Source organism: Nicotiana tabacum, chromosome 6, assembly GCF_000715075.1.
Source record: "Nicotiana tabacum cultivar K326 chromosome 6, ASM71507v2, whole genome shotgun sequence".
Taxonomy (NCBI): Eukaryota; Viridiplantae; Streptophyta; class Magnoliopsida; order Solanales; family Solanaceae; genus Nicotiana; species Nicotiana tabacum.
Window position 1 is genome coordinate 163,190,538 of NC_134085.1, and position 20,156 is coordinate 163,210,693.

A 20,156-nucleotide genomic window follows, 5' to 3' on the forward strand; every position below is an offset into this window, starting at 1 on the left:
CATTAAGTATGTATTGAATAGAAAAATATATAACTTATTGAAACGATTAAATTATACACTATTAAATATTTTTTACATGCAATAGAAAAACATTACAAAAAATCTACTACTCCTTCCGTTTCAATTTATATAAAATTATTTGACTAGGCACGAAGTTTAAAAAAAAAGACTTTTGAAATTTGTGATCCTAAACAAGCCAAAAAGGGGTCAGAGTATTTGTGTGGTTATAAAAGCTTCTCGTTAGGGATAGAATTGTAAATTTAAACTAAATTGTTACCAAATTTAAAAAGAAATCATTCTTTTTGGAACGGACCAAAAAGAAAATACACCATTTTGAATCTTTGTTACAAAGGTACATTTTGGAGCATCAGACTGCCCCGCTGTTCGTGTCCTCATCCTCCTGCCCTAAAAGGAAAAAATCTATTAGATCAGAGAGAGGAAAGACTTTATGCTTAAATTAATTTCTTTTATTACCAATATATGTTAGTATTCCCAATACCAAAAAAATGATATATTAAGCGACAGTTCTGAGATCTGCAGGCTACAAAAATGGAAAATTTTCAGACTAAACTATGATAAATATATAGATACATGACAATAAATCACAGCTAACTTGAGTCCAAATTATTAAACTCTGCTTGAAAAATAACAAGGGGAAAAAACAAAGCAAATCCCAGTTGAAAAGAGATCTAGGCGGATTATCATTTTAATTTAAGAAATAAAATAAAATCCGAAGCTAAGATTATAACTGAAAGAATGGTATCATATCTAACAGCAAAAGAATGTGAAAAATAGATTCTTTAATAACAGAACTAACTATGAGTTGACAAAACATAAGAAAAATAATTTAATTTTGTCATTCTCCAAACAATTATGTAATGTGAAATTCATTACTTAAAGCTGCAAATAATACTTACAGACGTGGGACTACAAATCTTGGGTCAACGAACGCTTATTTGCCCTTCACACCACCCTCTTTTGTTTGTTTCTGGCTTCATTTTCCCATTAATTATTTAATTAATATTATATTAATAATATATTAAAGGAGAGAATTTTCTGTTAGACTTAAGCTAATAATTATGTATGTCAACTTCCATTCAACTCTTCCTTATCATTAGCAGATGGTTCTTTCTCTTACACTGTCTCATTCCTTCTGTTAATCTATGGAAATTTATTCAGACTTTTGGGTGTTAATAATCTGCACTCTGTTTTTTCTTGTCTTCATCAAATACAAGAAGGGAAAATCTAAAAAAGGAAATGCAAAGTTCCCTCCAGGTAGAAGAGGCTGGCCAATTATTGGTGACAGCTTTAACTGGTACAATGCTGTTGCCAGTTCTCATCCCCCTTGTTTTGTTGAAAAACAAGTTCAAAAGTAAGTCATAAAAAAACCCTTCTTTTTCTTGAATTCTTGGATTTCTTCGAACCAAGCCGGCGTTTGAATATAGATTTGGTTGAAAGTTGAACATAAAAGTTTTTGAAGGTCGGTGAAAAAATAGGTTTTGAAAGTCGAAGTTGTGTATGGACATGTATTTGAAGTTTTGCGAGCTGAATAAAAATTTTCACCTAAAAACTAGCACAAACTAGTTTTTGGAACTCGTAATTTATTCTTTAAAATTTTTCAAAAACTTATCAAATTTCATGAACAAATAATATTTTCAAACTTTTTTTTAAAAAAAATAAATAAAATTTATGTCCAAACGGGAGCCAAATCCTCAGTTCTTATATAAATCTTATGTATTCACAGGTATGGGAAAATATTCTCATGTAGTTTACATGGTAAATGGGCTGTAGTATCAGTAGACCCTGCTTTTAACAGATTTGTAATGCAAAATGAAGGGAAGCTATTTAAATCAAGTTATCCAAAATCATTCAGAGATTTAGTTGGGAAAAATGGGGTGATCACAGCACAAGGAGAACAGCAAAGAAAACTTCACTCTATTGCCTCTAATATGATGAGACTGGACAAGCTTAAGTTCCATTTCTTGCAGGATATACAAAGGGTTATTCAACAAACCTTGAATAATTTTCAAGATAATGAGGTTATTCTTCTCCAAGATGTTTGCAGAAAGGTATGTTAATTTTTTTTTGGTTTCGCACCCGGTGTCTGGCACCATATTGGGGTCCTAACTAATTTGGAGTTGCCTTGTAAGCAGAGGCGAACATATGTTGTATCGTGGGGTCACCGGCACCCGAAAAGTTCGGAAAAAATGTCATCTATACATGTATATATCTTTAAAAATAGTACTAATACTCTCTCCGGTCTACTTTAATTGATTTTTTGGATGTTTTCACGTATATTAAGGATCCACCTTTTAGCATTAATTAATAGGAGTAATGAACTTGACTATATTAACCTTAATTTGTTCATTGGAACTATAACAAACTCCAAGGGCGGCTTTCGAAAAAAAGAAGTTAATTCCTTCTTGATGTCTGGAAAAATCAAATATTGTGGATCACAAAAAAAAAAAAAAAAGCTAAAAAGTCAATTAAAGCGGACCGGAGGGAGTATATATATTAGTAGCGGCACACGATACATAAAGGAGATTTTGGTTGAATACAAAAGTGCACCAGCAACCTTCAAATTTAGGTCTGCATCTGCTCGTAAGTCCCATTAAAGGAGGTAGGATTTATTCCGTGCTTAGAGTTCGATTCCAAAACCTTTGGTTAAGGGAGGATTAATCTTATCCATCTCACGATAATCCTTAGTGGTTATTGCTAATTAGAACCTTTTTCATACTAAGTTCATTATGTGTTTTATCTTTTTATTTAATGGAAATTACAAAACATTTCAGCTGGCCATTAATTTGATGGTTAATCAACTGCTGGGAGTGTCAAATGAATCAGAGGTGAATGAGATGGCTCAATTATTCTCTGATTTTGTGGATGGATGCCTTTCCGTTCCAATCAATATGCCTGGTTTTGCTTACCATACTGCTATGCAGGTAAAAATAAGTCAGGTCTTACCATATTAAGTGTGTATTTTAGTGATTGATTATAGAGTGGAAAATATTTTTCAAAAAAATGATAATATTAGGTACCTAGATACTTTTTTGATGTAAGTTATATAAAGATTGATAATAATGTCTAAGTGTTGGTTATAATAGTAGTATGAATTTAAGAAAATTGTGAAAGAAAATGACTTCCACCCAAAAAAATGAGGATAGTTATTTTTCCCTTTTGGTGGAAATTGTTGTTTTCATAAAAAATATTTTCTCGCAACTAATACCAGAAAATGACTTATTTTTTCGCCAAAATACTTTCCGTGACAAACAAACTGCAAGTGTAGACATTTTTTCTCCATAATTTATAGTAGTACATACTAATAATATAAATTGTTGTAAAACTTTTAGTAGTATATATATATTTTGTGGGGGATTGAATTAATGTTACTTTTTAAGATAATATATTAGTTGAAAGGCCACAATAGAATGATGAAGCGTCTGTTATGTTAATTGAATAGGCAAGAGAGAATATTATAATGAAGATAAACAAGATTATTGAGAAACACAGGAGGGAACCATCAGCTGGAAATGGGAATGGTGTGATATATAGACTGCTAGAGGAAGAAAGCTTACCAGATAATGCAGTTGCTGATTTCATTATAAACCTCTTGTTTGCTGGAAATGAGACCACAGCTAAGACAATGGCATTTGCTGTTTACTTCCTTACTCAATGTCCTAAGGCCATGAAACAATTACAGGTACATAATTTACACTCCATTGTACAAAAATAAGCCTAATTTCTTTTTGTTGCATATTTTATCAATGTATTATCACTACGGTGCTCAGTGATATATAGAGCTACACGGATTAATAATATAAATAAACACTTTACTAAAACATGAATTTTTTTCTTTCCAAATCATCTTTATTGCTCTAATATATTAGTGGGTCATTAATTGAGTAAAGAAATTTATTAGATAAAGGGTAATTTAGACAAACTTTAACGGCATGAAATATTTATCTTGAGGGGTACGCAAAAACTTTAAAGAAAAAAAATAATATATATGAACCGTAGGGATGTAAATGAACACTAACATTTACAAAGTCGTAGCTGTCTAAGCCAATTGTTTTTCATTTTTACCTTGTGTCCATAAGGATAGGATGAGCAAGAGAGCATAACAAGAAGTCAGAAGGGTAGCTTTGATACTGAGGAGGAGATGCTCACTTGGCAAGATTACAAATCCATGCCTTTTACTCAATGTGTAAGTACTCTTTTGGATTTCATAAACCCCCCACCCCCCACCCCCACCCCAAAAAGAAAAAAAATACTCCAGCAGCTTAATTTTGATTTCTGAAACAACTTTTATTGGCAGGTAACAGATGAAACACTTCGGGTTGGAGGTATTGCAATATGGTTGATGCGAGAAGCCACCAACGATGTTGTATATGAAGGTATGATGCTTAGTTTATTCTCAATCTATTTATTCATGTTTTCACAAAATCATTATCGGCAAGAAAATTTTGTAAACCCAAATTAGAAAAACAAAATTTATCTTCCTAATAGATTAAACTTTCAGATGAAGCGTTTTATGCAATTTAACATGGTCTCAAAAGTAGTCACCAGTCTTGCATGTGCCCCTCTAATGGTTTAAATTTTTATATAAGGTAATTTACACTATACAACAAGCTGAACATAATAATCCTAGGACATGCCTTCATGGCTTCAACTATTATCATATACTAATAGTTTAAAAAAGGTGCCCGGTGCACAAGACATCATGTGTTCACGCAGGGTTCAGGGAAGGGCATCACAAAAGATGTGACGTAGACAATCTATCCTAATGCAAGCATTAGTGGCTGTCTTTACGGCTTGAACCCGTGACCGAAGACAACTTTACCGTTGCTTAAAGGCTCTCAGATAGTACCATATGTCACTTACTTTTTGTTTTTCTATCTATATGTAGATTATGTTATCCCAAAAGGCTGTTTTGTGGTACCATTTCTCTCAGCAGTGCATCTAAATGAAAACATCTATGATGATCCTAGAATTTTCAACCCTTGGAGATGGATGGATCCTGAAAACCAGGTTAGCCATTTAACCAATAGCTAGAGTTTCAACCAGTTTTTTGGGGGGCTTTGTAAATTGATTTATGTGCTAATGACATATATGTGCTACTGAAATAATTATTCTTTTGTGAAATCATAATTGCAATAAAAGGAAAAGAGAAATTGGAGAAATAGCCCATTTTTCGCCCCATTTGGAGGAGGAGGACGCTTTTGTCCTGGTGCAGAATTGGCCCGCCTTCAAATCGCACTATTTCTTCATTACTTTGTCACTACTTACAGGTAGGCATTTCACTGCTCTTATTATTTTCAGTAAATATATTCACAAATCTCGGACGTTATTTATTGCAAAATCTTCATAATTAACATTTGAATTTAAAAAAATAGTTTTTTTTGTTGTTGTAATTTTGTGGAAAATGATGTGTGTTTGAAGATGAATTTTGATTTTGTGTGTTGAAAGAATTGTGTTTAGAAACAAACCTTTGATTAATTTTTTAACCTTTTTTCGGAAAATAACATATTTATTCTAGAAAACAAAATATTTCTACTTCAGTCAGCAACTTTTACGACATCTTTTCAAATTCTTGTTTAAGACTTCAAACGAAGTATAATACATTAACGTTAGGATAGAGTAATTCTGAAAGAATTGTTGCTTAAATTGATTTAATCTTGTAATACAATTAAAGCTGCATGTTTTGATAACACAATTTCGCAATATGAAACAACAATAATATTGCTAAACTAATAAAAAGAAAGCAAGGAACTGATTTTGTACTCCAACTAGTACATATATATGTTCATATTTGTCCAAATTTCATTTAATTTGTTCTTTTCAGAGACATAAACATCATATAGTTTAATAACTACAGAGAATACATAAATAAGGGTTAAACAAAAACAAAAGAGTGTTTTTTAAACCGTTTAAACTTTTAGATAAATTGGTTACACATTTCAACAATTAAATGTGTCCCTTTGTTCACATAATGTTTTCAAATGGATAAGTAAAATTATCTCTTAAAAGAAGATAAATTGAAAGTTTAAACTAACTATAATGGGGAGATTTTCTTAACAATCATTTTTGAGAAAAAAAAAGAACTTTCAATATAATGAGGAGACTATAGTAGTTTTTATTTCTTATTATGGCAAATATGTACTTTTTTGGTTTGAAAATATAAATCAAATTTTTGGAATAAAAATGACCAATTTATGAAACCTTTATCTAAATGAAGGAAAAGAAGGTTTTAATGAAAAAGCAAAAATGACATATTTGAGTGAAAATAGTACGGGCTAGCCAGTTTTCGGATTGGTAATTGAAAAATAGTCAGCATTTGCAAAGTTATTGAAAAATAGCCACTATTTTGCTGCAACACCAAAAATTTCCAGCATAATATACTGGAGATTGGAGCACATGTGGATGAACTTCCATCATATATTATGGAACTCTAGTATATTATGTTATGCTGGAAGTCCAGTATATTATACTGGAACCCAGTATATTATGCTGGAATATTTTCCGGACTTTGAATAGTGTTTTCGTTTAGATTTAACTTTACATAAAAAGTGGCTAAATTTCGATTACTTTTGAAACGGTGGCTATTTCAATTACCACTTGTAAATCTGACAATCTTTTAATTTCGCCCCATATTAGATGGAATGCAAGACCAATTTAATTCCTTCAAAATTCCGCTATTGATTAAGTATGAATTTGAATTAACAAATTGAAACCTTACTGAATTTATAGGTGGAAGCAACTGAAAGAAGATCGGATGTCTTTCTTTCCATCTGCTCGTTTGGTCAATGGCCTCCAGATACAATTAACCAGAAATTAAGCCCCAGACAATGCATTTATTGGATGTTTGTCAAACTAATCCAATTTCATTAATCTTGTACTCTACTTATTTCTTTGTTCATTTTCATGTTATAATAAAAATCGAATTTAAATGTCGATAGTGTGTGATTTCTTTGTAAAAATGATCAAATTTTTTTTTATGTTTGTTTTATACTGGTTCAACTGTTTCCATGTGAAATACGGAGTGTGTTTGCCCCAATTTCCTCCCTTTGTTTGCCTAACTAACATAATACATTCATGATTTAAATTCTATGGTTCAACCTTTAAGATTTTTAGCGTTGAACTCATTATACTTTTAAAATTATGAGCATATTTACTATTTATTATAATTTTAAAATTCGCGACATCAAAAATTATGAGTTCAATTGAATCTGATATCATTCTATTAAACCCGCCCTGCTAACATTTGTAGCATGAAAGTAAGGAGGAAACAAGCCTCCAACAGTGTCATGTGACTATGCCCAACTTAGACTTAATGATAATCAATGCTAGCAATAAATGTGTGAATTATCGAAGATGCAATGGCAAAACTGTTCAACTCTTCATCATTTTAACCATTGCAGTCAATCAACTTAAACAGTAACAATATTATTATATTATAATAAAAACTAAATCGATAACTAATTCAAGTCAACAGAGAATCAAATATTTAACCGAAAATAATAAATAATTTTTGACATGGGCTAAAAGTGAAAAAAGCCAACTAAATTTTCGGATTTTTCTGAGTTTGGTTGGGCTGGCCAACTGAGCCCGAATCAGGACTGCTGTTCCAAATCCAGATAGAGGATAAACGACCCGATTGCGAAGAAAACATGCCCTAATAATCTCCCATTTCGTCGTTGGTAATAAAATTACTCCGAATCAATAATCGGTGGTTAGTGTCTTCAATTGCAGCCATGGCTGGTAGAGAAGTTCGAGAATATACCAATCTCACAGATCCTAAAGGTACATTTGCCCCATTAACTCATGCAAAAGACTCCCTTTTTTCGTTGATTAGGGTTTCATTAACATGCAATCAAATTGCAGATAAGAAATTTGGTAAAGGAAAGGATAAAATTGATGACGAGGAAATTGCCTTTCATCGCATGGTTTCTAAGGTTAGCCAATCCCGCTTCTCTAATCTTATCACACTTCACCATTTACCTTTTCATTTGTTTTCAATCCACGAATTGACCTTTTATTATACTTTTTTATTTTTCAAATGTTGAGTTGACAATTACTGTAATATTGAAATTTCCACTTTCAATATTATAGAAAAAAAATGGATACGACATAAAAGGCTTTTAGTTGTTTGAAGAACTCGAGAGTATATGGTAAGGAAGGTTCATGATTTGGTATAGTAAATCGCGCTTTACATATGCTGATATTAAATGGTTAATGAATTAATGTAGAGAAGCAAAGCTCTTTTGGCCCATTATATATTTGTAATCATCATGATCTAAGTCTGAAGATTGTTGATATTCTTACTCAGCAGCATTTAATCTTCTTCCATCTGCGTGTTGTTTGTTGTTATAAGCTGGAACGAGAATAAAGGGATTTATTTTCTTGTTCTACAAAGAAAGAAAAAAAGACGTCCTCTTGTCTAAATTTGGAAGATTTACCGAAATAACTTGGATGCTGAGCACCAGTTCGGCTTTACATCCTCTTACTTAAGTAAATCCTTTTTTCTTTCTCCCCACAGTCTCTTTTTTTTTTTCTCCACCAGACATTAAATGAACACGGGACATCTTACAAGACTATAATCAACTAGAGTAACATGTCTTGACTAAATAGTGCTAGATATCTGGATGGAGTTAAGTAGCAGAAACTTATCAAAAAGACAAAGAATTAAAGGAGTATTCTTGATCGCACCAGCAATTAGCATTCAGTTTAGAGGTCTTTGCTAGGATATTCTGCATATAAAGATTCTGCAGAGAAGTTTAGCACTGCTACACCAAATTGGTATGTTTTTGAATCCTTGTAACTTATCCAAAAAGAAGGACCCCCCTGAAAGTCAAAATACAGTAGAGAAGTTTCAGGCCTAGATTATATTACACAATGATCCTCTTAAAATCATGGGAGTGGTCTGATAACATGCCCTGGCAGGGATCTTGGCTTTTCCTACTGGGTGCTTGATGTGTTTCAGATGCGAGATGTTGCTGGGGAACGTGGAGGTTACCTTCATGGAAGAGGCGGTATTGATGCTTGCTCTGCTTGATTCATTTTCTTTTTCTGTTTCTTCTTTTTGCTGCAATTTTCACACATAATAAAGTGTCATAGTTTCTTGAGAATTGTGTAAGTTTTGAAAATGCAGCCCTAGACAGTGATGACCTGCTCTATCTCAAGGAACAGATGGAAGCTGAGGAGGACGCTGAACGCCTTCTGCGCCGCACTGAAAAACGTGCATTCCAAGTATTCAAAATATCCTTTTGTTTGTTTTCTTGGATTTTATCTCATTTTGCATGTGCATGATTTGTTTATTGGCTTATGATACAACTGAATTTCATCAATATATCAAAAATTGTGAAGTTTTTTTGACTGATTTATCACATGGATTTTCTCTTACCTGCATAATACAACTGCTGTGACTTTGGGAAACAAGAGAGCATTTATATCTTTGTAATCGTCTGGTAGTTCGTGATTTCCGTAACAATTTGAAACAAAGCTGTTGCTGATTCTTCACCTGCATTACTTCCTCTGACGCTTCGTGTTGAGCCCAAGCCAAAGAGTGGGATCAGGTTTGAACTTATCTTCTAATCCAAGGCAGATCAATCGCCCAAAGTATCTCTGGGAATCAACTCAACGTGTGAGCTTTGCAGGCAACAAGATGTACTAAAAAGGGTTGTAGAAGTCAAATCTAAGAAGCCGAAAGTCTCTAACCCATCCAATGGGAATGATTTTCTTGTACATCCAAGTACACAGGCTGCACCAAGTGGCAAGTGTGATGCCGATCATGAGAAGCAGATAGAGACTTTGCCAGCTAGACCAAGTGATGCTGGAGCTAGAACAGAGATAGAAAATCCAGTGAAAAAATTGCTTGCAGCATATGAGAGTTCTGATGATGATGACTGATTTTGCTAGGATTTATTTGTCTATGATGCTTAGTAGAGTGTTTGAATCAAGAAAACATCAGTTATAGGTGCTTGAATTAATGAGCGTCATTAGTTGGTGCATGTGCCCATCCTAATCAAGAACCCTGACTTGCTTGTTTTACCATGTTTACAGATGATGGGCAGCCGCAATTCATACTGGAGTTTGCTTTTACCTTCAAAATTGACAGTGTAGCATTCTCCCTCCCCTGCATGCATGGGGAGAGCCTAAATTAGATGAGAGTTCTATTTCTACTACGTACTGTTTCCTTTGTAAAGTGAATTGTAGGTTCACCACTTGATCATGAAATAATAATAATAATAATAATAATAATGAGAGAGAGAGAGCTGACATACAAAGTGCTGTTCACAAGAGGCACCAGTATTAACATCTCGTGTCAATTGGGTTTAACAAAAGGGGGACGCTTAAAGAAGGAAAAAGAAAAAATAATCAAGTGAAAAAGCATATTTTAATTGGCGTTACCTAGAGGCGATTCTCAACTCTTCATTCCATTTATAGGAACAACAACAACAACCCAGTAATAATCCCACTAGTGGCATATGGGGAGGGTAGAGAGGCTGTTTCCGGGGGACCCTCGACTCAAAACGAATCCATTTATAGGAACAGTGAACTACAAATACATCCACGATCTCAAGAGTTTTGCAGGAAGATTTCTATTGAGTAATGAAAAGTTCTTGCTTAGTTATGAAATAACGGCCAATGATGTTCGCCTGCTCTACAATAAATTGCTCGTGAAAAGTCCCCATCCGTTTGCTGGGTATATCGATAGAGAGATCTTTCAAATTTGGCAGACCCTCAACTTGCATACCATCTCCACAAATGAGGAATTGGTTCCCAACTATAAAAGATCCAGAAACACGAATTGCAACTCCATCTTGACCATGAGTACGGCATTGAACTTTCTCCACAACATGCACAAGCTTTTCTGGAGGCCATTCACCAGCTAATGTCTTCCGTATATTGGACATGGTTGAAAAGATATTGCTGGGACCAATGGATTCTTTCCCGCCAAAGCTTAAACGTCATAGAAGCATTGAAGTTAGAAGGTAAAGTCAAGAGGACCACAAAGAGCTTCAAAAAATCATAACCCGTGATTGCCAAGAGCCTTAAATATAGATGCTCTTGTCGTTGTGTTGATAAATGCAAAGAGAGACAGAGACACAGTAAAAACTTTGCTCAAAACTGCAAGCAAGAAGAGTGTGGTCTCATGAAATATGATTCAAGGGTATGCACAAAGAGCCTCAAATTCCTCAGATGCCACAATATTCCCAGAGCAAGACCTAGGCTCTAGGAGCCAGGTCCCACAGTATACATCTGTTTGTACGGATGCTTGTTACGCGTGTCAAAACAAAACAGAAGACATACTAAAATCAAATTTCTCCTTGCAACAAACAAGTCTAGACTTAAAGTCGCAAATGTCACTATGTCAGATACCTGAATGTGGAGCATTCATTATATAATGTCTTGGTATGCTGCCAAAATTCATCGGATCCATCAAACAGCAAATAGTAATGTATTGTCAGCATCTGACACAGCAAACAACAAACATGAATTCAGCATCACCTACTCTTAAAAGTTTTAGCCTATTGTAACTTTGATTGTTAGCGAGTTAACAAAATTAATACAGCCAACGAGCAGGCCCATGCTCTCTACGACATCTTAATTCTAATAGATTTTTCACCAAATGAAGGAATTAGAGCTACTGCAAAGGTAAAAATGAAGTAGAAAACTCACATCTGCCAAATCTTTCATCCTCTGTGTAGGATCAAAAATGCTTCTGACAAAAGCACCCAAATCCACTGCAGAATCAGTATACTTGGTAATAAATGGATGTGAAAGAAGCTGCAATTAAAGAGGACCATGAGCCACCATGCAATCTTAAACCAGTCTACTTTGTACATCATACCTTCACCATTGTTAGCAGTAAAGGTCCTAATGTATCAGCCTACATAGAAAACTCTATGATAGACATAAAAGTAACTGCAGCCACCCGTTTCATACAGGTCAATGATAAACTTCAATGAATATATATGCACATACATAATGTACATTAAGCTCCAAAAGTTGAAAGCTGTATAAAATAATGCCAAATGCCTTCCCCTGTTGTCCCATGTTCAATGAAAAAATATGCTCATTTACGCTTGTACCTTCTTTAAAAAGGAAAAGTAAACTTCTGCCTGTCAGTTAGGTACATACATAAGGTTCAGACAATCAATTCATCAAGCAGCACTGGTTTCATCTAATTAGATGAAATCATACACACAACCAGTGTTTCATGGGGAAAAGGTCTTTTTTCCTACTTGAAGTTTTAACCATCTATACCATTTCTAAAATATCGAATAGGCAATAATATCAAGGAATTCCTTTTTTTTTAAAGTCGATCCTAGGACTTCTCATAATTGTCCCTTTGACGAACAAATTCTGTAGTTTGTTACATGCCTGAGATTGACCTAAACAAGAATCAGAAATTCATTAGACTGCACCCATAGTTCAAATAATCCTGGAAGGCAACTTTTCAGACTGAATGGATGCAGGATTTATTTACCGAATTGAACCTTGCATGGTCTAGCAAGCTTGTTCTCTCTGCATATCTTCTACAGTTGCTTCCTTTTCCACTTCATCTCCTTATCTGTCTTTCAATTTCAAAGTAGTTCTCCGGCAGATTTGACCTTCCAAAGCTCTTTGGGAATTTCATATCTATTTCCTCTTGCCCAGGGAGAAACACACTGTTATGCTTTATCATCCACCATCCAAGACATGGCTGCATCTCAAATACAAGGGAGGGCTTGTAGCATGTCTATTCTTCATCTGTCTACGTGTAAGCGTGAAAACAGGTAAAAGAAGAGTCTCTATTAGACCGTAACCAGTGCTTGTAGCACAATATAATTTCACAATGTCTATATTTACCATATTCACAGCAAAACCAAGAAAACCAGGTGGAGTTTCCTAATTGGGTAATCTTGGCTTCAAAATATTAAGTGTCCTTTGAAGTCCATCGGCAATGAACTCACTGGCATCTGGTCTTAAGTTTTTAAAACAGATAAACAAGAAATCGGCCATCCAAGGGCCTCCAGAAGCTCCAAGTCCATGAAAACCAGATGTTTTGTTTATATACCCTTCCTTACCGTATGACTCCAGTGCTTTAGTAACATTATACGTCTTGCAAACAATTGCTAGCAGAGTCTCAAGTCCCAAATAATCTGAGAGTTTGCAAGCAATTGTTCGCAAGACATATCAAGGTGTTCCTAATTGCCCCGAACTCCAATGAACTTATCAGGAGAATGGTAAACAGTAGACAGATTAATAACTTAAAACTGAATTGTTCCAGCTGACTGGGTAAAATTGACAGTTTGACTCTGCTTCCAGTAGCATCACAGTGCCTTGGCAGTTGCGCAAAGATCGGGTGAAATGTGAACTATCTATTGACTGTCTGATATCGAGCATTTGATCAAATGGAGCACTAATTCTTGCAAAATCCCAGAGCACCTTCCTTTTTTTAATTTCCTTCAGGAATGCACCAGAAGCACCACATGCATGAAGTAGTGTGGATATAAGATTAATTCTCCTAAGCGTAATCCTTTGACATCGGAAATTCTGAGTGTAGTTATCCAATAGCAGTATTATTCCCATTCCCGTACGAAATAAAAAGGGAGAATCACTAAAAGGGAACCATAACTCTTACTACCTCTGAAGGACCTCTCAAATGTTTAACATGGTTCTATGAAAAAATAATATTTTATGGAATTCTTACTTCTTTTGAGAATTTAGATGTATTTAACCAATTCAATTGTAAACAATGGTGATGATTCCCTCATTATACAGATATATTTACTTTTATTTTGTACCTTTTCATACTTTTACTAGTAAAACTTACCTCATAAACTCGGAACATATTCAAATTGTTTCATATAAAATGCAGTGGAGGAATAATATTCCCTAATACTGAGTTCTTTTTAGTTCAAGATGTCAATATGAAGTTTACAAGTGATCATCATGTCTTCATTAGAGGTATATGTTGCTTTTACAGCTGCATTTGCCTATTTAGAATGTGTAAAACTTCCAGTTCCCCTTCTTGTGATCTACTTGCTTATAAGGGAAAAGCCTTTGTACTGACCTGCTCTGCCGTCAGCCTGTCATCAGGATTTTTTTTGAGGCAAGCATCAATGAATGAGCAGAATTCTGGTGAAAATTCGTGTCCTGACAGTGAAGGAGACGGATCATCTAGGATCTGCCATCATAGTTTGGAAAAAACAAGGATGAGATGTGATGATGGACTCAAGTTAGTGTACGTAATTCATCTAGATTATATCTGAAAGAAAAGTGACCCAAACATGTTAACAGGGGCTGAACTGATATCTAAATTTAGAAAATCTGATATGGTAACATATTGGGGCCAAATATGAATCATTTATAATTCCATCCATATTTACATTTCCACAATAACGGGGCAAACTACCAGTAAGCTTTTTACAGTAAAATAATTGATAAAAGAGCGTCCAGAGATGCAACCTGTTCGTATTAACCATCCAATACGACCCTCACAAGCCCAGTCTTTCTTTATCAAACAAAATTTAACTGTCACCTCAAATTCAAAAAATGGAAGGAAAGCAAGGGTTCATTCCAATACAATTTCTTTCCCTGAATTTGATTTCGCTTTATCTCCTTTCTTGGTGTAGTTGATATTACATACTAACTCTTGAAGTTGATTCTCTTGTGCTGCTGCCCTTCTTTTTCTTCACAAGATTTTCCTTATAACGGGGTTCACTACCTTCTTGCCTTCCCTTTTCAAGTTGCATTACCTTCACCTTTCCTCATCTGATCACCATAAAATTTACATGTTAGTCCCTTCTTTCTGAACCAATGTCGGCTTGTCGCTATTGCTTCTTTTGCAGTCTGACTCCTTTTTCATCATAGGTGTCCTCCCTCTGAAGAGCATTATCCACATCACCTGGAGCACCTGGGTCCAAAATAGTAAGCAGCTTCCCAGCTGCATCAGTCTCATATGCTCCTTTAATGCCCTGAAAACGGTAAACTCTTTCTCTCTCTCTCTCTCTCTATCCCTCTCTGCCTCCCTCCCTCCCCCTCTCTCTCTCGAATGGTATATCCTATTCCACCACAGAAATAGGAGGAAACTTCATGTTTCTAGATGTTGGTTTCTACCTAAGGGTCTATTCCACCACAGAAATAGGAGGAAATTTCATGTTTCTGAGCCGAGGGTCTACTGGAAACAACCTCTCTATTCTCACAAGGTAGGGGTAAGGTCTGCGTATACACTACCCTCCCCAAACCCCACGGTGTGGGATAATACTGGGTATGTTGTTGTTGTTGTTTGTTCGGTTTCTACCTGAGATGGTTTGCGACCTAATGACGTACCAGCAAGTTAAAGGCTTATGTAAAGGAAAGAACATATAGTATAACTCTGCAATGCACAAAATCAACAAGTTCCACAGCAAATCATGCAAATTTTATAAGAGTTTGAATCTCAGACTAGCGTATTATAGTCTTTTTTGGATGGAGAGGGGGTTCAGTTGCAAATCCTTAAAATAATCAAGAACAAATTGGTAAGAAATAGGTAGCAATAGAGGATTGACCTGCAACATGAGATTGACAGGTCCTTCATTAGCTGTATATGGAAATTCACCTGTACCACACTCAAACAGTGCAAGCCCAAGGCTCCAAATGTCAGCTGGGTAAGAGTAATTCTCATTTCGTATTCGTTCCGGCGACATGTAAGTTACCGTTCCAACGAAAGTAGCACACTGAAAATACAAAAATTAGAAGGAATGAATCTGAAATAAGATATGCCAGAAGATATTCATAATACATTTCTTGGAGAAAGAGAAGTGAATATTGGTGTAACCTCCTTTAACTAACCATAGCAATAGAGCTTTCTAAGCCAGCACTAATGCCAAAATCTGTTATTTTTGGCTCCCCCTTGAGATTGACAAGCAGATTTGCCGGCTTTATGTCTCTGTGAACTAAATGTCGAACTCCGTGCAAATAACTGAGACCCTTAAAGAACAGAGAAGTTTTATAAGTAAAGCTGAGGGACAATACTAAGACTACCACTAAAGAAGGAAGTTGAAAAAGATTCCTTACATTCAAGAGCTTTTGAACCATTGGAGAAAGGATAGCTTCTGGAATGCTCTTCCTCACTTTTATGATATCTGCAAGAGAACCGCCATCCATATACTCTAGAGCTATGCTTATTTGCCCAGAATCTGGAGTATAAAACGCTCCATAGAACTCAACAAGACCTTGGCAGCATGGTGCCTCACACAATGTCCTTATTTCAGTAAGCAGTTGTTGCCTTTTCTCCTAAAATGCACGAGAAAATATCTCGGTGAACAGAAAAATGGACATTCCTCCTTTTTTAGGGCTAATCTCCTCTTAAATAATGGCATGGTTCCATAAAATTCACTTACCCACATGCACATATATTCTTTTAAGTTCTACCATATGATTACATGGTAAGACTGCACATTTGATCCTTCATGGCTTCTTATGTTATTTCCTCTCTTTTTTTTTCTTTTTTCTTTTTTTGGCTCAGGAATAATAGCTTTATGGCTGATATGTTTGCTACGCCTAGATAGAATCTTTTTGCTCACAGATAAAAGATGTTTCCTTCTAGACATGTTTAAGTTGGTAAAGGGAGCATAAATCAGAGGAAGTACAGTGCTGAAATTTTATTACTGTCTTAGCCAAAAGATAAACATCAATATCACTTCCCGTTGTGAGGCTCTCTCTCTAAATTTATGACAAATTTGCAGCACTTATAATTAAAAAAAAATAAATTTAAAGATAGGTGGACTTAAAAGCTAACTCTTTTGATCAGGTAAAATGAAAGGAATTAAACATCAAGATTGAAAAGACTAAAATGCAGAAACCTTCTCAAAAATATTAATCTTTTTCAAAGCAATAATCCTGTGAGTTGGAATGTGGATAGCTCTCTGAACAACACTACTGGCACCGCTACCTATGGCTCCAAAAACCCTCATCTCATGGGAAGCACATTTATATGTCTTTTCACCATGATCAGCGTCATCAACAGGCCATGAAGTACACTTTTGAAGTCCCAGCTCATTGATGTTGTATACACCGTATGATTGACTCAACAAATTCACAGTGCCACCATCGGAGAGCTTCACAGAAACCAATATCAGCACTCCTAAAAATGTAGTTCGTGGTCCTATTAATCTTTAAAAAAGAACTTACAGAGTAGGAATCAAAAGGATCCGATGTAGAGGCAGGGGAGAAACCCTTCTCAGCATCAAACAAAGGCACAAGCTTCTTCTTCAATTCCTCCAACCCAGCCATCACATGTGAAAAGCTTTAACAAGTAGAATATAACATCCTTCTTCCCTGACCACATAAAGGGAATATGGCTGGTGAGATTTACCATTCTCTACAATTCTTTCTTTCTTTTTAGCTTTTACAAAAACTACTATGACTCAATCCTGAACTAGTTGGAGTCCGTTATATGAATCGCTATACCGATTCAGCTCTATTCGGACCCATTAATCATCTTTTCTACTTACGACATTTCCTTCAGGTTTCATACTTGAATTGACCTTTAAATCAGATTGCATTACAAACATAATTAAGTCGTGGAAACATATATCATACTTTCCATTTATGTAACGGAACTTTCATGTGATTTTGTTAAACTTCCACGAGTTCCTAGAATATTCACAACTAGTGAAGTAACACATAATATTACTAATTTCGCAGAACCAGAATATCAACATCAAACAATTACACATCGTGTGAGCTGAATTTGCAGGACGGCAGCAATATGAACAAAAAAAAGACAGGAAAACTTAAAAGAGATCGGTGTTGTTTGGGAAAATGATTAAAGAAAACGACAAAAGGTTAACACTTACAGATACTTAGAACGAATTCCCAGTTCCCATAGGATGCACACAATTTGCTCCGGTGCTTCTTCTATGGTACAACAAAAGATGCAGAAATTACAAGCAAAGTAAAGCAATCACCTGTTTTGATGATCAGACAGGCAAAAGGTACAAGGACGATGATGATGGATCGGTTGAAGTTGGATTTGCAGTACAAAATGAATGCCTATAAATCGCTTTGGGACTTTTATGGAGTCCTTTTTTTCAATATTGTTCCCATAAATTTGTTTAGTTTTTCTTTTTTCTTTTTTCATTTTTAAGTTTTGTCATAAGAATATTTATAGCACCATTGGCAAATTTCACTTCTTCAAACACAGACATAGAGAAAGATCATCAACTTTAAATTGGACACAAACTCATCCAATACTAATTATGTCTACTATTACGTCTAATATTGTCCCATACAATTTTTTAGGTTGCTTTATTTGAAAAAAAAATGGAAGATTAATATTTGCGGAAAAATTGCAATTTTCCAAAAATATTAATTTACTGCAAAACTTATTTTTCAGCTAAACGGCAAAACTAATAATTTCTCAACTTTTATAAAGACTAATTTTTCTTTCTTTCTTGGCAATTCATTGAAAATGATTTTTTGCAAAGAAAAATACAATTAATTTTAGCCTAACAGGCCAATTTTGTGTTTTGCCCAATTTCTTTTAATGCCAAATAGTGCATAATGGCGGATAATTTTTAATAGTGAATAATACTTAAGATGCCAAATAATTTCTAATGGCAAAAAATTCTTAATAACGAATAATGGTTAAACCTGAATATTGCTTAGCATTTATTTTTTAATTTTTTATTTTGTTTGCAAAAGTTATTTTCCAGCTAAACGGTAAAATAGTAATTTTTCAATTTTTACCAAGACTGATTAAGGATGGTTTTTGCAAAAAAGAAATGGAAAAACTCATATACAGGCTAACCATTTTTAGTGTGCTAGGGTGTTTCTTGCATTAGCATTTTCATTTGTCTAACAATGACAAATTTTGATCTTGCAATTGAGATTTGAGGCAGAATGAATTGTACACGCCCAATACGTCCATTGAACCTTTTATCTGCATATTTTTTGCCCATCTTGGGTTATTTTACACTTTTCAAAATTAAACAATTCAACTTCCCAGCCAATACGTGTTAGGTGTTACCAACTGCCCACAAAAAGGATAGATAACAACTTGGCTTGTTTATAGTTGTTTAACTCAAAAGATATCGGAATCTTTTCGAATAAATCAATCAAAGAAAATGAAGGGGTAAATCTTAGCTAAATATAATAATCTCTAGAACAAAAGATGAACCCTGAAACAATAATGACATCAATCGTTCATGTAAGCAAGTGTAATAAGTGAGGAAAATGCTCTGAGGGCTTACAAGATTGTTTTACGCTCTCTATATATAAGGGACAAATCTCTTCTAAGCCTTCAAAGACAAATCATAGGGAATATTTGAAAGAATATTCCTAATGTCCCCTAATGGGCCTACACTGCTGTAAAAGTCGTACAATCTCTTATTCGCATTTAGGTCGTCCTCTGCAGGATGTCGAGCTACGAGGATCTCGTCGTTTGTCGTACTCATCAACAGTCATGATTGTCCGAATTTGGACCCATACAATAGCCTGCTTGGCCAAGCTTCTAAAATCAATTTATTTTGAAAAGTGTTTTCTCAATTGTTTTTCTCAAAGTACTTTTGGTGAGAAACAATTTGTGTTTGGATAATTAATTTGAAAAGAACTTCTGAGCAGCAATTAGTATTTCACCAAATTTTTAAAAAGTATTTTTAAGAGCCTGTTTGGCCAAGATTCTCAGAGGTCAAAAATACTTTTTTGTCAAAAAAAGTACACTTTGAAAAGTTTAAGGGGTTTGGCCAAAATGAAAAAATGCTTTTGAGCAGCAGCATAAGCAGTTTTTATTGAATTTACGGCAAAGGGCTAAATATACCCCTCTACTTTTAAAAATTGCTTACATGTACCCCTCGTTATACTATTGGGCTATCTATACCCCTACCGTTATGATATTTGATTATCCATACTTCAACCGTCATACTTTGAAACAAAAATACCCCTATTTTGGACGGAGTGTCACGTGGCAACACCAGATTAAAATGACCCATTTTTTTTTACCCGAACCGTTTTTAAAAAAAACCCACAACCCGGCCCCTATTTTCATTTTTTCCAATTTTTTTTTTAAATTTCAGTTTTTAAAAAACGAAAATATTTTGTTAAAAAACAAAAAATATTTTTTTCCTGTTTTTACAAATTTGTTTTTCCAGTTTTTACAAAATAAAATTCTTTTAAAAAACTGAAAA

At 34.6% G+C, this 20,156-nt stretch overlaps 3 protein-coding genes across 12 annotated transcripts; 2 read left to right on the forward strand and 1 right to left on the reverse strand.

The window, feature by feature from the left end:
• The first annotated feature begins 1,097 nt into the window (after window positions 1–1,097).
• On the forward strand, window positions 1,098–7,027 carry LOC107811473 (abietadienol/abietadienal oxidase). The gene is made up of 9 exons (XM_016636404.2): window positions 1,098–1,372; window positions 1,745–2,069; window positions 2,793–2,942; window positions 3,461–3,700; window positions 4,103–4,204; window positions 4,316–4,394; window positions 4,907–5,028; window positions 5,161–5,288; window positions 6,748–7,027. The coding sequence occupies exons 1-9, from the start codon at window positions 1,164–1,166 to the stop codon at window positions 6,833–6,835; spliced, it is 1,443 nt and encodes a 480-aa protein (XP_016491890.2). The 5' UTR covers window positions 1,098–1,163; the 3' UTR covers window positions 6,836–7,027.
• Window positions 7,028–7,590: 563 nt separating this feature from the next.
• LOC107811475 (uncharacterized) lies at window positions 7,591–10,181 on the forward strand. Of its 5 annotated transcripts, XR_012710895.1 has the most exons (6): window positions 7,592–7,800; window positions 7,882–7,952; window positions 8,981–9,029; window positions 9,149–9,253; window positions 9,496–9,572; window positions 9,654–10,007. XR_012710895.1 is itself a non-coding variant. In XM_075255775.1 (5 exons), the coding sequence occupies exons 1-5, from the start codon at window positions 7,752–7,754 to the stop codon at window positions 9,507–9,509; spliced, it is 288 nt and encodes a 95-aa protein (XP_075111876.1). In that variant the 5' UTR covers window positions 7,591–7,751; the 3' UTR covers window positions 9,510–10,007. The 5 variants fall into 5 exon arrangements, 2 of the variants coding, with proteins under 2 accessions (XP_075111876.1, XP_075111875.1); XM_075255775.1 differs by having other exon boundaries at window positions 7,591–7,800; window positions 9,496–10,007; XR_012710894.1 differs by adding an exon at window positions 10,060–10,181 and having other exon boundaries at window positions 7,595–7,800; window positions 9,149–9,973.
• A 192-nt stretch (window positions 10,182–10,373) lies between these two features.
• On the reverse strand, window positions 10,374–18,161 carry LOC107811474 (mitogen-activated protein kinase kinase 3-like). 6 transcript variants are annotated; one of them, XM_016636406.2, is made up of 10 exons: window positions 17,940–18,159; window positions 17,161–17,307; window positions 16,833–17,087; window positions 16,045–16,263; window positions 15,820–15,957; window positions 15,537–15,704; window positions 14,060–14,173; window positions 11,680–11,787; window positions 11,380–11,471; window positions 10,374–10,959 (listed from the first exon to the last, which is right to left on the reverse strand). In XM_016636406.2, the coding sequence occupies exons 2-10, from the start codon at window positions 17,260–17,262 to the stop codon at window positions 10,599–10,601; spliced, it is 1,557 nt and encodes a 518-aa protein (XP_016491892.1). In that variant the 5' UTR covers window positions 17,263–17,307; window positions 17,940–18,159; the 3' UTR covers window positions 10,374–10,598. The 6 variants fall into 6 exon arrangements, with proteins under 6 accessions (XP_016491892.1, XP_016491891.1, XP_075110454.1 ...); XM_016636405.2 differs by having other exon boundaries at window positions 17,829–18,159; XM_075254353.1 differs by lacking the exon at window positions 14,060–14,173 and having other exon boundaries at window positions 17,829–18,161.
• Between the last annotated feature and the right edge of the window lie 1,995 nt (window positions 18,162–20,156).